The sequence below is a fragment of the Phoca vitulina genome, unplaced genomic scaffold, assembly GCF_004348235.1.
Source record: "Phoca vitulina isolate PV1807 unplaced genomic scaffold, GSC_HSeal_1.0 scaffold40, whole genome shotgun sequence".
Classification (NCBI taxonomy): Eukaryota; Metazoa; Chordata; class Mammalia; order Carnivora; family Phocidae; genus Phoca; species Phoca vitulina.
Window position 1 is genome coordinate 3,582,736 of NW_022589743.1, and position 13,813 is coordinate 3,596,548.

Below are 13,813 nucleotides of genomic sequence, written 5' to 3' on the forward strand. Positions count from 1 at the left end.
GGACCCATGGGCAGAAAGAGCTGCTGCATCGGGGTTGTGAGGGGTGACTTGATTATATACTTGGGAGTTGGGGGTAAGGAAAAAGCGAGGTTTTCAAAAAGAGTTTTTGTATGCTAAAGAGGACCTACAAGATAATGGAGGCCTTGCCATTGTCATTGTTTTTCCCTCTAGGAAAGCATTAACAGTAAGACAGTTGGGAGTTTCCTTCTGGAAGTTAGGTTATTGATAAGAATGTTGTTTTTTTTTTTTTTCTTGGTAAATCACTAAGACCTTTGTAAAATGAGGGAGACTCCTGTCTTGCAGGACTGGGATCTCTGTGAGTTAACCATTTGTTTTTCCTTCCCTTAGCTTTAGGGCAGCGGGGGGTGCCTGAGGAATGTCACACAGATCCCACGGGGGGGGGGGGGCAGGGCTGCAGGGTGTCCCCTTGTGCTCTGTCCTCCGCTTGCCTTCTGCGCCCTCATCACTTCTGTGGTTCCATAAGACTATAATCTCCTTGCTAACAAGGCCCAGGAATCCGCATCCTCCTTAGCAGGAACCAGCCTCCCTCCTGCTAATCAAATCCTGTCGCTTGGCTGCGTCCTGCCTGTCCCTGCGGGTGGGGAACACAGTTCTTAACTGGGCTCACGGGAGGTCCCTCAAGGCTTCACGCATCTCCCTCTTGGGCCTCTGTCTGCCGCGTCCCCCCGCACGGCCCACTGGCCTGCAACAGTTCACGAGGACCTTGCCCGTGGCCCTGAGCGTGTGTCTGTCTGCTGTGTGCCCCACACCGCTGCTGGTCCTTTCGCAGAGTAGCGCTTACTGACTTCATTGCAAACTCAGTTCCCGCCACGTTCGCGCGGCTACTCTTCTCTCCCTAGGACCCAGCACGGAACAGACGCTCCGGAACATTACATGAATCATGACATCATGACTTTACAAACTCTTTTTGTCGTCAGGCCCTCTGGAGTGACTAGGAGGAGGCCCACAGGGTCAGACATGAGATGGGGAAGAAGGGCCCCCCCCCCAACTCTGGCCCTCAACCCGAACTACTCTGAGTAGGAATGCTGGCTCCTAGGAAGAGAGTGGAGGGAGAGACGGGACGGCTCCAGGGAGGGGTAGACGTCCCTAAGGGTGCTGTCCGGGGTCTCGGGGCGTGGCCAGCTCTGGGGACCCCACCACAGCAGGTGCCCGCCGCTGAGCCCAAGAAGCTGTCCTCGAGGGCCTCCAAGTGACCCAGCGGGTGGAGGAGAGGAGAACGGAAGGTGGGAGTGGGGCATAGCTCCCCAGTGCACGGGCCAAGTGTCTACTCCTGCTGTGGCCGAGAGAGGGTGGAGAGTCCCCGGGCCCCTGGGAGTCCCCGGACACTGGGTTCCCGGTGAAGAGCGGGGCTGAGGAGGGACAGATGGGCGGGGGGCGGGGCCCCAGGGCCCTCAGCTTATCGCACACCCGCCCTTCTCCTTGAAGGGATTCTTGTCCTCAGGGATGCCTTTGAGGAGAAGGTCGTTTCCTGCTTCAGCCTCCACATAATCCTTGATTTCCTTTCCTGTCTTGGAAATCTGTGAGAAAACAAAGGGTGGTTGCAGCCCTCGTTTGTCTGTGGGCATCCATGATCTGCTCGGTGCAGGAAAACAGGGCCTGGACAGAGGGCTGGGGAGGAGAAAGAGAAAGGGGCAGGCGGGGGTGGGGGGTGGGTGCTTACCTCCAAGGGGCGCTGGGCCAGGCCCGCTGCGGCCTCCAGGCTGCGGGGTTCACCCCTGGCCCCTCTGTGGGGCTAAGCCCCAGCCTCCCTCTGCAGCCTCGCTTGGCCTAGAGGCACCTCCCACTCCTGCCCCTTCTGCTGTTCTGCGGAGGCCTCAGCAGCCCACCGCCTGTCGCTTCCCCTGGGGGCCAGGCTCTGTGAGGACCAGGACACCATGGCGAGCAGAGTCAGGGAAGGGAAGAGGGGCCTCACCAGGGTTCGTGGGGTCTTGACTTCCTTCTTCAACTGTTCCACCTCCATCTTCAATAGCTCCTTCTCGCTGAGCTCCTGGGCCATCCTGCTCCAGAGAGACCTGCTCCTGGCAAGGGTTCCGCGGCTGGGATTGCAAATCCCCTGGGCTCCCCACAGAAGCTCCCTCCTGCACTTTCCACACCTCAACTTCCACCCTCTTCCCTGCCCATCCCCTCACTTCACACCACAGATTAATTCCCACCCCACCCCATCACGAGTCCAGGCTCTGGAGGAGAGGGTACCCCCAGTCTGATGGGGGAGGCACAGCCCCCAGTCTGATGGGAGAGGAACAGGCTCTGCCCTTGGAGTACGATCTGTCTATGGACGGAACAGGAATCAGAGCATGGAGAAGGGAGAGAAAAGGAGTCTCTTTCAGTGAATAGAATTCGGGAAGCCAGGTTATTGTTTCACATAATGGCACAGGTAGACGTTTTCGGGAAACAGCAGATCCTGTCAGGGGAGAGTGTACCCTAGTGGTTAAGAGAAAGGCTCTGGAGCCTGCCAGACTCCAGTTCTGATCCTGGTTCTGCCACTTCCAAGCTGTGAGGCTTAGGCAAGTCACCCAACCTCCTTGAGTCTTAGTGTCCCTGTCTGCAAAATGGGTATAATAACAGTACCTACCTTGTATGATTTTTGTGAATCCTAAGAAAATAATGCATATAAAATATTTTAACCCTCTGTATGGCACATCATGACTATTATTATTATTGTTATAGTTACTGATATCATCATCATCAGGACAGGGTTATCAGGAAGGCCTGCCGGGGGCCCAACTTTAATAATTCTAAGACTAAATCCCAGCCCAGTGCAACCTCAGCCCCTCTCACCTGCCAAGAAAGAGCGTGCCCTTCAAGTCACTGGTCTTCGACTCAGACAAGATGGTGTTTGAGCTTCCCGGCTCCTCAGCTTCTGAAAGTCTTCAGATAAAGCAGATGGTCTGAAAGCCAAAATCTCTGATGCCTAAGCTGATCATGGGCTCAAGGTCCTAAGCCCATCCGCTGGCTTGAGCCTCCAAGCCCTCACTGCCACTGGAGCGGACACCCTGCCCCCTACGTACGCCTTGCTCCTTTCGAGACCCGCCTGGCTTGTAGCCAGTTCTCACCCTCAGCCCGACACACTCCCCTCCCCGTGCCTTGTCTCCCAAGCCCTCCCGTCCACTACCTCTGAGCCTGTTCTGAGACTATTCTTCTCAGTGAAGCAAGTCCTAGACCAGCTCCTAACGTCCCTCACCCAAGAAGCCTTTGTGTCTCCCATTGGAGCCCCGTGATTATACCTTACAAGCTTCTCCTAGCTCAGTCTTCCTTCACTCATTCAATAAAAATGGACTCCTTACTTAGGATGCCGTTCTTGTCAACACTTGGGGCCATCGCCACCTCCAGTGCCCGTGTCCATGCTTCTTGGCCTCCACGTCTTCTCTGGGCCTTGAGTGGGGGTCTCCCTCACCAATCGCTGAACACAGGGCCCACATCCTGATATTTCTCTCGGTCTCCTTCCAGGACCACCCAAGGGCTATGCTGTTTAATAGACACTGAGCTCCTGCTCAGGCTGACACCTGTCCCATGGCAAGGGGACCCTCCCAAGAAGCAGATGCTTAAGAGATCAATACGGTCAGTTAGGGATCCTCTTTTTGTCCTGTTTCTAGGTTGACAGGAGGGGCTCTGGAAGGGGCTGGGAGGAGGCCTGGAGCCCATCCTGACTCCCCCGCTCCAGGGTCCGAGTCCCACTCACAGCTGGGAGCGCGAAGAATTTAGGATCAGGACAGGAGCCTGGAGGTTTCTAGTCCAACTGTGCTGTAAATGCAGGATGGAGAGCACAGACCTCTAGAGGCCAGCTCGGTGCTCTGTCCACCGCTGCTTCCTAAGACCGACCAGTTAACCTGGAACTTGAACCTGGTGCTTCTCAAAGCCAATTCCTTCCTGTTGTCTAATCCGAATCCTTGGCGCTACAGCTGGGCTTACCTCCACCAGGCACAGAGCATGTGCACCAGGGCTTCTTCACACACAGCCCTTCCGAGGCTTGCTCACACTTCTCAGGGGACCTCTGGATGTGTCTTCCTGCTGTCTGAGCTGATTCCTCTGGCTGCTGCCTTGGCTGGTTTCCATGGTTGCTGCGCCACCCTACAGTCCCCGGCACGACTGGTCTCCATATCCTACCCACCCTCCACTCCCCGGGCCCTTGGTGACTCATCCCTGAGCTTCCCAAGGAAGCCCCCACCCTCTGCCCTTTCCTCCCCTTCCATGAGTGGAAAATCCGCCTCCACCGCCCACCCAGAGCAGGCCAGCCCCCTTCCTCCTCAGTCTCCCACCCCATTCCCCACCCCCCCCAAACAGTTTCCTCTCCAGGCCCAGGGAGCAATCACAGCGCCCCGACCTTGGCTTCCTCTGCTGGGAGGGATTGGGGGACTGGGCCCCCACAGGGGCCCCTGGCTTCCCCCTTCCTCTGGGCAGGGGGCAGAGAGGCGCGGGCCCAGGGAGCGGAGACTGACTTCCTCTTGTCCCGGAATGAGCCTGCCTGCCCTTTGCAAGCAGGTTTGGGTCTCTCACTGAGAGGAAACCAAAAGCGGTGAGGGGGGAAGACAGAGCGACCAATCAAGAGCAAGGTGAGGCACAAAACCAGCGGGCTCCCTGGGGAGCCAGCCAGAGGCGGGGGGCCATGTCGGAGCTTCAGCAGCTGCAGGAGTTCGAGATCCCCACGGGCCGGGAGGCTCTGCGGGGCAACCACAGCTCCCTGTTGCGGGTCGCGGACTACTGCGTGGACAACTACGTGCAGGTAGGCAGCATGGGCACCCGCCCCGACACCCTGGCCCCCCCCGCAGCCCGCCTTCAAGGCAGGACCGTGAGAGCCATCCTGACAGGTGCTCGTCCTGGGCCCACCTGGGAAAGCCTCCACCCCAGGCCTCAGCTCCATTCCAGTCCCCCCCAAACTTCAGCCCTGACCCCATGCTACCCAGCCCCACTGTGCCCCTTCCTTCTCCCGGAGCCCCAGAGACACCCGGGCAGGCCACACTGTTCCGTCCTGTCAGCAAGCCTCACCCCGACATTCGTCTCCTTCCTGGGTCCCGTGCAGATGCAGGGGCCCAGGCTTGTCCTCACACAAATGCCGGCATCATTACGTGCACGCTGACTCTGGGTGAGACTTGAGAACCTCCCGAACAGTGTCGTGAACTTGAGAGGCACCAGGGGGAGAATCCTTTCCCTGATATTTGAGCGAGAGTGGAGAGACATCAGGCTAAGCTGGGTCTGGCGCAGAGGCAGGGGCATGGACAGCATGATGGCTGGGAGCAGTCCACCAGCACAAGATGACAACCGCGGCATTTTAGAGCAGTCTCCTAAACCGTGTAGTTGTTCCAGGACCATGAACATGGATTCTCGGATCACGGGAAGAGGATCGAGGGAAACTTGGCAATGATTGAGCACCTCTGTTTTTTCCATTAATCCTCATAACCTCATGAGACAAGTATTATTATTCCTCTTTCATAGATGAAGAACCAGCAGCGCAGGGAGGCAAGGTGACTTGTCCAAGGTCATACAGCTTGGACTTGGCAGAGTTGAGCATCAGCCTCCTGACTTCTGAAGCCGGGCTCTCTCCTCTCCACATTTCCCCTCCCCTGCCGGGCCCTAGGACTTAAAGACAGTTTCTTTGCACTGGCAGGCCTGGGAAGCTCCTGGCTCAGTAGGAGCGTTGAAAAAAATAATGGAAGTAGCAAGTGCTTATGGGAAAATGGCAGATTCAAGAGAGTCAGTGGTGATACCAGGGAGAACGCTCTGCACCCTTCCTTTGAGCAGGCATGTTATCCTCACTTGGCCTCTTTTAGTCCTCCTCCCAGTCCTGAGAGGAGAAAACCACTCCCACTCCACAGCCGGGAGGCCGAGGTTCAGAAAGATCAGGTCACTTTCCCAGGTCTCTAAGCTGGTGGCAGAACCTGGATTCGAACCCAGAACTCTGACTCCCAGCCCACCCCCAAACCTCTAGTTGAATAACTGCCGTTCGTGTAGATGTTGAGTGACCCACTTGTAGATGAGATGGACCATGGCTTGTAAACCAGCCCGGTCTCAGGGTGCTGGAAGGCAGGCTCCTCTTATGGACAAGGAGAGAAGCGGTTCTGCACGTTCCTTCAGTAACCTCTGCACACCTTCAGGCTCTTTCAGATGGTTCTCGTTTGTCGGATGCACAGTGTGCACATAGGATTTGGGGTCCCAAAGACCTGAGTCCAGTTTCCAACTCTGCCACCTAGCAACTACAGGACCCATGGCAAGGTGACCCTCTGATTCTTACACCTTTCCTCACGGAGGTCCCATGGGTTAAATGTGAGAATGTGTTAAAGCACTTAGCCCAGTGCCTGTCCCTTAGGAGGGGCAGGATGCATGGAAACTATTACCATGACTGTCATCACCATCATCATCATCATCTTCCGCCGGAAGGATGAAAGGCACATAGAGATAATGAAAGTCAATTCTAGCAAGGCGAGGCAGCCCTTGCAAAAACACCCAGGTCAGAGTCCCTGGGTTCCTGCTTCCTTCATGCAGAACACTAACTAATTGACCTTAGTTACCTTTCCCGGCCTCTCTGAGGATCTCGGTCTGGGGAGCAAATGCCTGCAAAGGATTTGGATGACTTCTCAGAACTGCCCTTAAACAAGGCCTGGTTCCCATGCCCTCTGTCCCTCCCCCAGCCCCTCCCAGCACCCCAACCAGGTGTCAGGAAACCCATGGGGAATTGGGGGAGGGCAGGCTGGGGTCAGACTGCAGAGTTCTCGGTCAGAGTCCACTGAGTTTACAGACAAGGTAATTTGCATGATGAATAAGCAGTCAGCCATGACAATGGATCTCATACCTTTGTACCTCCGGACCTAACTTTGGGCCAAGCCCCAAACCAAAGGTCAGCAGCCTCCCGGAGCTGGACCCAAGCAGACATTTTCCTGTCTGGGCTGACAGTTCCACATGGCAGGCCAAACAGGGGACAGTGCCGGCGAGGTGAGCTAGGAAATCTGGGTGCAGACCAAAGGAGGAGTAGTAACCGCTTTGTTCTGGGCCTTCATTTCCTCGTCTATTAAAGAAAGATCTTGAGCTAGAACAAGACCTGCTCTCCTTTCTGGTTTCAACATCCTCGGTTGATTTCTTTGCCTTTTCAAGGCTCTTGGTTACATAGGCTGATGAGATGTAAACTGCACGCAAATGAGCATCTAGCTGGTGGAACAAAGACAAGGAGGGGCTGCCCAGAAGGTTCTGGGCCTGCCCTTTGACTCTAGCCTGGCTCAGGCTCCATTGGAGGCACCCTGCTCTGAGAGGTTCCAGGTGTGCTCTCCATTGACAGACCTCTGGGAGCACCCAGGGGCCTTTAGCAAGGAGACTGCATGGTGCAGCCTTGTCTGTCCATGCACGGGGCCTGGCCCAGATTTGTCCTGGACTCACCCCTACCCTCTAGAGAAGGCTACAGGCTAAATGGCAGTGGCTCCATGATCGGAACCGGCAGCAGCTCCTCATCCAAGATGAAGAAGCCGCCTGGGGAACCAAATGACCGGAGTTTTGCTTCAGCCCCATGGTCTCATCTGGAACTGAAAAAAAAAAAAAAAAAAAAAAACAACCCCAAAAACCCTCTTCTGTCTCCAACCATTCCCTGCCCACCCTTCCATCCCTGACTGCCGGTGTGACTCTGGCTAGCACCTGGCCCAGTGCCTGGCATGCAGTAAGGAGATACCCAGCAAGTGTTTGGGTTCACATTAAATTCATTAATTAACTCACAAATGCATATGTATTAAATATTGTCTGTATGTTGGGCACTATTCCAGGGTAGGATACAGAGTAAAACAGACAAGCTCTCTGCCCTCACAGCGCTTACATTTTAGTATGTGGGGGGAAATAGATAATGAAGTAAATAGATAAATAATTTCTGATAGATAGTGCTAAGCGCTATGAGGAAAAGAGAACAGGGTAAATATGGTAGAGAGTCAATATAGAAGTAAGCTAGGAGAATCTTAAGGTGGTGATGAAATGTGTCTCTGAGGAGCTGAGACTTAATAAGAAGGATTCTAAAAAGAAGTATGGCAAGTGCAAAGGTCCTGAGGTAGAAACAATCTTAGCTTGATCTGGGAAAAGGAACCTTATGGCCAATGTGCTTGAGGGGAGTGAGAGGGAGTGGTAGAGGAGAGCCGGGAGAGAAAAGCAGAGCCAGCCTTGTGGGGCCCTATATAGGCCACGGTTGGAAGTCTGGATTTTATTCTCAGTGTATTGGGAAGCTACTGGAGGGAATGAATGAAGTCACTCTTCTCTGGGCTTCAATTTCCTGATCTATAAAATGGACTAGATCATTGGTTCCTAAACACTACTCTGCAGACTGGAGAAAAACAGAACAAGAGTCCCCTGGGGAGCTTTTAAAGGCACAGGTTTGTCGACCTTACTCCTTACTCCCACGTCCTTCCTCTCCCATCCTACCAGAGTTCTGATTAGAAGGTCTGGGATAGGGGGTCTGGCGTCGATTGGTTCGTTTTTAAGTTTGAAAGTACTGCCTTCCTCTTTCCTTTCTACTATTCACCCTTTATTCCCAAAGGTCCTGTGGAGGTGGTCAGGTCAATCCTCAGCTTGAGTCTTTGAGGAGGGAGATCTTTCCCTCCCCTTGCACCCCCATTCCTCAGGGTAACAGATTTGCTCTCCTAATGTTCCCAAGTCCCTCTTACTACAACTTCATTCTCACAGAAACCACGTCAAACATCTAGAGTTACCGCTCTCTCCCAGTTCAGCCCCCACGTCCTCCCTCTCCCATCTTACCCACCCAGCCAAGGATCCAGTGGAAGGGGCTGGCCTCCGACCAGAGCTGTGTGTATTTCAGGCCACAGACAAGAGGAAGGCGCTGGAGGAGACCATGGCCTTTACCACCCAGGCACTAGCCAGTGTGGCCTACCAAGTTGGCAGTCTGGCCGGACACACTCTGCGTCTGCTAGACCTGCAGGCCGCCTCCCTGCGGCAGGTGGAAGCCCGTGTGAACACGCTGGGCCAGGTAAGGGCTGTGGGAGGGCTTCTTGCACTGGCTCCCAGTTCTTTGGCCCCACTCGGACATGTTCTCCAGCAATAAGTTCTTTCCTGCCTTCCTCCAAACGCCTGACTCCGCCACGGGAGCTTGGCATTTCCCAAGGGTATTGAGCCTCCTTATCTCTGTGGTTATGTCTCCATGCTGGGCCTTGCTGCCCTACCAGACTAGGAACTCCTTGAAGGCAGTCCTTTTCCTTTCTGACTTCTATCTGAATTCTATCCTGCATGGTAGGAAGCAGGGTTTACCAATCGCGGTGGCTGCCTAGTACAGGAAAGAGGCAAGTGGATCTTGTTTCCAGCTAAACACAGGCAGTGACTTAATAAGTGTCCTCATCCCGGAGTGTTTGCCTGGCAAGGTCATCTTCAGCCCCGGAAGCACGGCCACCACCACGCCGTGCCCCTGCCCATCTAGCACACATGCCCTCCTCCTCCCTTCCTGGATCCTTGGCTGAGGAATTGCCCCATCAGCCACGTGCACACAGCCACTGACCCATCAGCCCGCGCATCACCCGCATGTTCACTGCGCGCTGTGCCTTTTCCTCTCACCCCAGCAGACCGGGGTTCCCACCCTCCCAGTGTTGTGAGTTTCCCCACAGAACATTCCAAGAGGGAGTGAACTCACTTCTTTGTCCCCCCAAGAGAGACAGTCACTCCAGCCACGATGCTCCACCACCTCTGCGTTCTCCACCTCTGCTGCCCAGCCAGCCCAGCGCTCCCCTCTCTTCCCAGCAGCCCCAGGGGTGCTGTTTTCTCTTTTCCTCTGATTCCTGCTCAGCTAATAATAACCCTCATTCTCTTCCACCAGGAAGTTGCTCCAAAGTGGTTCCATCCTCCCCTGGCAACTCTTTTCCCAAATGCCGTGTGACCCTGGGGACAGCATTTACTCTGTCTCTGGACCTCACGGCTTCCCCTGGCCCCTACGCCCACCCCAAAGTCTCTATCCTCTTCCTCCCGTAAGAGGAAGGACAGAGATTGCCCCACTGTCACCTCAAACCCTGTCATGGCAGATGGTGAACATGCACATGGAGAAGGTGGCCCGAAGGGAGATCGGCACCTTGGCCACTGTCCAGAGGCTGCCCCCTGGCCAGAAAGTCATCGCCCCCGACAGCCTCCCTCCCCTCACGCCCTACTACAGGAGACCGCTTAACTTTGGCTGCCTGGATGACATTGGCCATGGGATCAAGGTAGAGAGAGGGCCCCTCCTCTTTCCCATAACCCACCCTCTCCTCGTCATGGCTCCCTTCTCGGGCCCCCAGTTCTCTTCCACATCCACATCCCTCTGTGTCTCAACCTGCCGCCCTGGTCTTTCCTCACTCCCTGAAGCCATCACCCTAAGCGGACCCCTTTCTCTCCAAGCCTTCCTCCTTAAAAGTCCTTCCTGACGGGTCCCTCCACCACTGGCCTTTACCCTGTCCTCAGATGATCTGCTGAGGGTGCATCTGAGCACCCCCCTCCGTGGGGGCTGGGTGTGTGTGAAGGGGAAGCGGGGAAGGGAGGTGTCAGGTCGTGCATGAGAATGGCTCCCCAGCCACATGAGAACGGCAACTTCCTCTGTCTGGAGGTTTGAGGTCACCGCAGCGCTCACCCCAGAGCCGCTTGCTGGTGGGTGGGAACTGGTGGGGATGCAGCCTCTCAAAGGGGGCCTGGTGAAGACCGGGGAGCCTGACACTGCCATTTCCTTCTCGGCTCCTCTCCGGAGAGGTGGGAGAGGACACGTCCCCAACCCCATTTCCTCAGTTCCCGCAGGCCAACATTCCAGGTTAGACTAAAGCTCCCCTGGGTCTCAATGACCCCTGGAAACCCTTCTCATCCCATAATATGCAGACCACACTCCCTCCTTCAGGCACCAGGCCTCCCCACCAGTAAGTTCTTCTCATTGCCCAGCTTCTACTCTATGACTCAGCTCGGGACCCTCTTGTCTTGTGCCTAGTGGACAATAGCAGAGGACAGCATTCCCCATGTCCCCCACGCTTGGGGACACCCCACCAGTAACGCAGGTGCTCCCTTGCCTGTGGGCTTGGCCTGGCCATTTGTGCATTTTAAATGCTCTGCCCCTCTCTGTCCCGAGCTTCCTAAAGCCGGTTCTGCAGACCCGTCCAAACGGCAGGTGGGATACTTCTAAGTGTGTTGGTCCTCTCCTCCCTCCCCGCTGCCCCCACCTCCTCAGCCTCGCGTTGGGGTCGGGCTCTATCAGAATTAGAGACCACCAAGCTGGCCACTGAGATGTTTTGGGCGCGAGGGGCGGATGCTAGGCTGTGCGGAGGAAGTGGCCTTCAGACCGTGTCTGCTCCAGGTTTCCGTCGGGCCTGCAGCCGGGCGACCAGAGAGGCCCGGGGCCCAGGCGGCAGCAAGAGGGGGTGGCTGTGGGGTGGGGTGGGAGAGGGGGCTGGGAAGTGGAAGTGGGAACTTGCTGTGCCCGCACTCTCCCTGCCAGTTCGCGGCCGCCTCTCCCTCGTTTCCTTTCTGGGACCAGGCGGGTGAGGGGGGCCCATAGACGTCAGCCCCGCCCCCTGCCCCCCCGCAGGATCTGACCACACAGCTGTCGCGGACCGGGACCCTCTCGCGCAAGAGCATCAAGGCGCCTGCCGCACCGGCCTCCGCCACCCTGGGGTGAGGCCTCGCGCTCCTGCAACTCTCCTCCCCCACCCTCCACGCAGAGAAGCCAAACTTCCTCCTGCCCGCACCTGACCCCTGCTCGCCGAAGCCTTCCTTCCCCCCAACTGACGACACCCTCCCCCCCAGGAGGCCACCCCGGATCCCCGAGCCCGTGCAGCTCCCGGTGGTGCCCGAGGGCAAACTCTCCGCCGCCTCATCGGTCTCTTCCCTGGCCTCGGCAGGGTGAGCCCCACGAGTCCAAGTGGGGGGTTGAGGGGAACTCCTGCCAGTCGTCAGGGTGACTACTAGGGTCGGGAGGACGCTCATCACAGGCCCGGGGCGCACGACTGAAGGGGAGGGGCGGGGGGGGATGCTGAGTTAGGGAAGGTGGCCCCCAACCTAGCCGAGCCCCGCTTTCTCTGGTCTTCAGCAGCGCCGAAGGTGTCGGTGGGGTCTCCACGACCAAGGGGCAGGCAGCACCCCCACCCCCACCTCTCCCCAGCCCCACGGCCCCACCCCCTCCACCGGCCTCCGAGGTCTTCCTGCCGCCCCCTCTGCCGGAGGAAGTGTCCCTGCCCCTGCCGGGTAAGGAGCTCCGCCCTCTCCTGGGTCAACCGCGGGGTCTCTTCTCACCTCCCCACCCTCGCCCTCCAATCGGCCCGCCTCAGGGAACGCCTCGTCCGGGTAGGGGCAGCGGAGAGGAAGGGGCCCGAGAAAGTGAGCTAACAACTCCACTTAGCGCCTGCCTTATACCAGGCTGTGTTCAAGCTTCTCATCCATTTTCGCAACTAAACTTTTAACAGCGGTGAGAGGATCTTCACACTCTGATTTAACAGATGGAAGTTGAGGTTGACAGGTTCAATTAAGTGACCTGCCCGAGAGTCACCCAGCTAAGTGGCAGAGCCTCACTGCCCTACACTGCTCAACATTTGTTTGCTGGGAACCTACTGCGTTCTAGAAGCCTCATCGTGGAGGCCTGATGGGCTGGGGCTGGAGAAAGATTACAGAAAATGGGTAGATGCAGGAACCCTGACTTTGAACAGCGAAGTTTCCTGGGGGCCTTTGGAGGGGGTCCGCTGGGCCACATCTGCAGGCTTTTTCTTTCCCTCCCAGCACCAGAGTTGCCTCCACCCCTGGACCTGCCCCCTCCTCCGCCGGGCCACATCCGCAGGCTTTCTCTTTCCCTCCCAGTACCAGAGTTGCCTCCACCCCTGGACCTGCCCCCTCCTCCGCCCCTGGATCTAGAGGAATTGGGGCTGCCGCCTCTGCCCCCACCAGACTTTGGGCCTGAAGAGCCTAGCTGGGTCCCTGCTGCGTACCTGGAGAAAGGTACCTGACTCCTGGGACTAGGGATCCCTCCCCCCCCCCCCCCCCCGCCGGGTTCTACTCTAGAATCCCAAAGGTATGAGCCTGTTACACCCCCCCACACACACCCCTCCCTATTTTCTGATGAACTGACCAACGTTCATCCAGGAGTGGGGATCCAAGCTGGAAAGACAGCAGCTGGCCTGGCACCGAGTATTATTAAACCCAGCTGGGGAGGGGGTCCCAAGAGCTTCGGAGCCCCATTCCCTGCAGCCGTCCCCCTAGATGTTCCCTGACATCCCCATAGTAGGGCGGGAGGCACGTCTCATGGCACCCTCTCCTCCCGCCCTGCAGTGGTGACATTGTACCCATACACCCGCCAGAAGGACAACGAGCTCTCCTTCTCCAAGGGCACCATCATCTGCATCACACGCCGCTACTCAGATGGCTGGTGCGAGGGCGTCAGCTCGGAGGGTACTGGATTCTTCCCAGGGAACTATGTGGAGCCCAGCTGTTGACAGCCTGGGGCTCTCTGAGCTCCTGACCCATGCACTGGACCTGAGCGAGGTCCTTGAGTTCCAGCACAAAGCCAGCTCCACGGTCAAGGCTGGACTAGGCCTGCCTACCTCTTGGTCTGTGAGCTGGGTCTGTCCCTTCCCCTCATTTTGGTGGGAAGGGATCCTGGGGAGAGAGAGGATGTACCCAAAGGCCTGCTGTGGCCAGGAAAGAACTGGAAGTCAAAGCGTTTGGTGATCTTGTCCACAGAGGACCCCCTACTCCACGAAGGATGGGGTCTCCAGCTGCAAGTGCCACCTTCGAATAAAACTCTGATGACTTCCTGGTGATTGCCCTGCAGGGCTAGGGGGCCCGAGAGAGAGAGAGAGAGAGAGAGAGAGAGAGAGAGAGAGAGAGAGAG

General features: G+C 56.8%; 2 protein-coding genes across 2 annotated transcripts in view; one reads left to right on the forward strand and one right to left on the reverse strand.

Moving 5' to 3' along the window:
- Positions 1–379: 379 nt before the first annotated feature.
- GNGT2 (G protein subunit gamma transducin 2) overlaps positions 380–13,813 on the reverse strand; it is a 17,528-nt gene continuing 4,094 nt past the window's right edge. Inside the window, exons 2-5 of the mRNA XM_032429054.1 lie at positions 3,931–4,089; positions 2,800–2,909; positions 1,934–2,018; positions 380–1,538 (exon numbers count right to left, since the gene is read on the reverse strand). Of these exons, the coding sequence (XP_032284945.1) occupies positions 1,413–1,538; positions 1,934–2,017 (210 nt within the window). The 5' untranslated portion in view covers position 2,018; positions 2,800–2,909; positions 3,931–4,089 and the 3' untranslated portion in view covers positions 380–1,412. The remainder of the gene's footprint in view (positions 1,539–1,933; positions 2,019–2,799; positions 2,910–3,930; positions 4,090–13,813) is intronic.
- ABI3 (ABI family member 3) lies at positions 4,355–13,800 on the forward strand. Its single transcript, XM_032429048.1, has 8 exons — positions 4,355–4,741; positions 8,798–8,965; positions 10,005–10,181; positions 11,522–11,607; positions 11,740–11,835; positions 12,023–12,177; positions 12,706–12,921; positions 13,252–13,800. The coding sequence occupies exons 1-8, from the start codon at positions 4,625–4,627 to the stop codon at positions 13,413–13,415; spliced, it is 1,179 nt and encodes a 392-aa protein (XP_032284939.1). The 5' UTR covers positions 4,355–4,624; the 3' UTR covers positions 13,416–13,800.

Bases quoted from the DNA above. Each gene is read 5' to 3' on its own strand.
- ABI3 (XM_032429048.1), top strand. From the start codon at position 4,625: ATGTCGGAGCTTCAGCAGCTGCAGGAGTTCGAGATCCCCACGGGCCGG. The intron at 8,966-10,004 runs GTAAGGGCTGTG...CTGTCATGGCAG, and splicing joins GTGTGAACACGCTGGGCCAG to ATGGTGAACATGCACATGGA. The intron at 11,608-11,739 runs GTGAGGCCTCGC...CCTCCCCCCCAG, and splicing joins CCGGCCTCCGCCACCCTGGG to GAGGCCACCCCGGATCCCCG.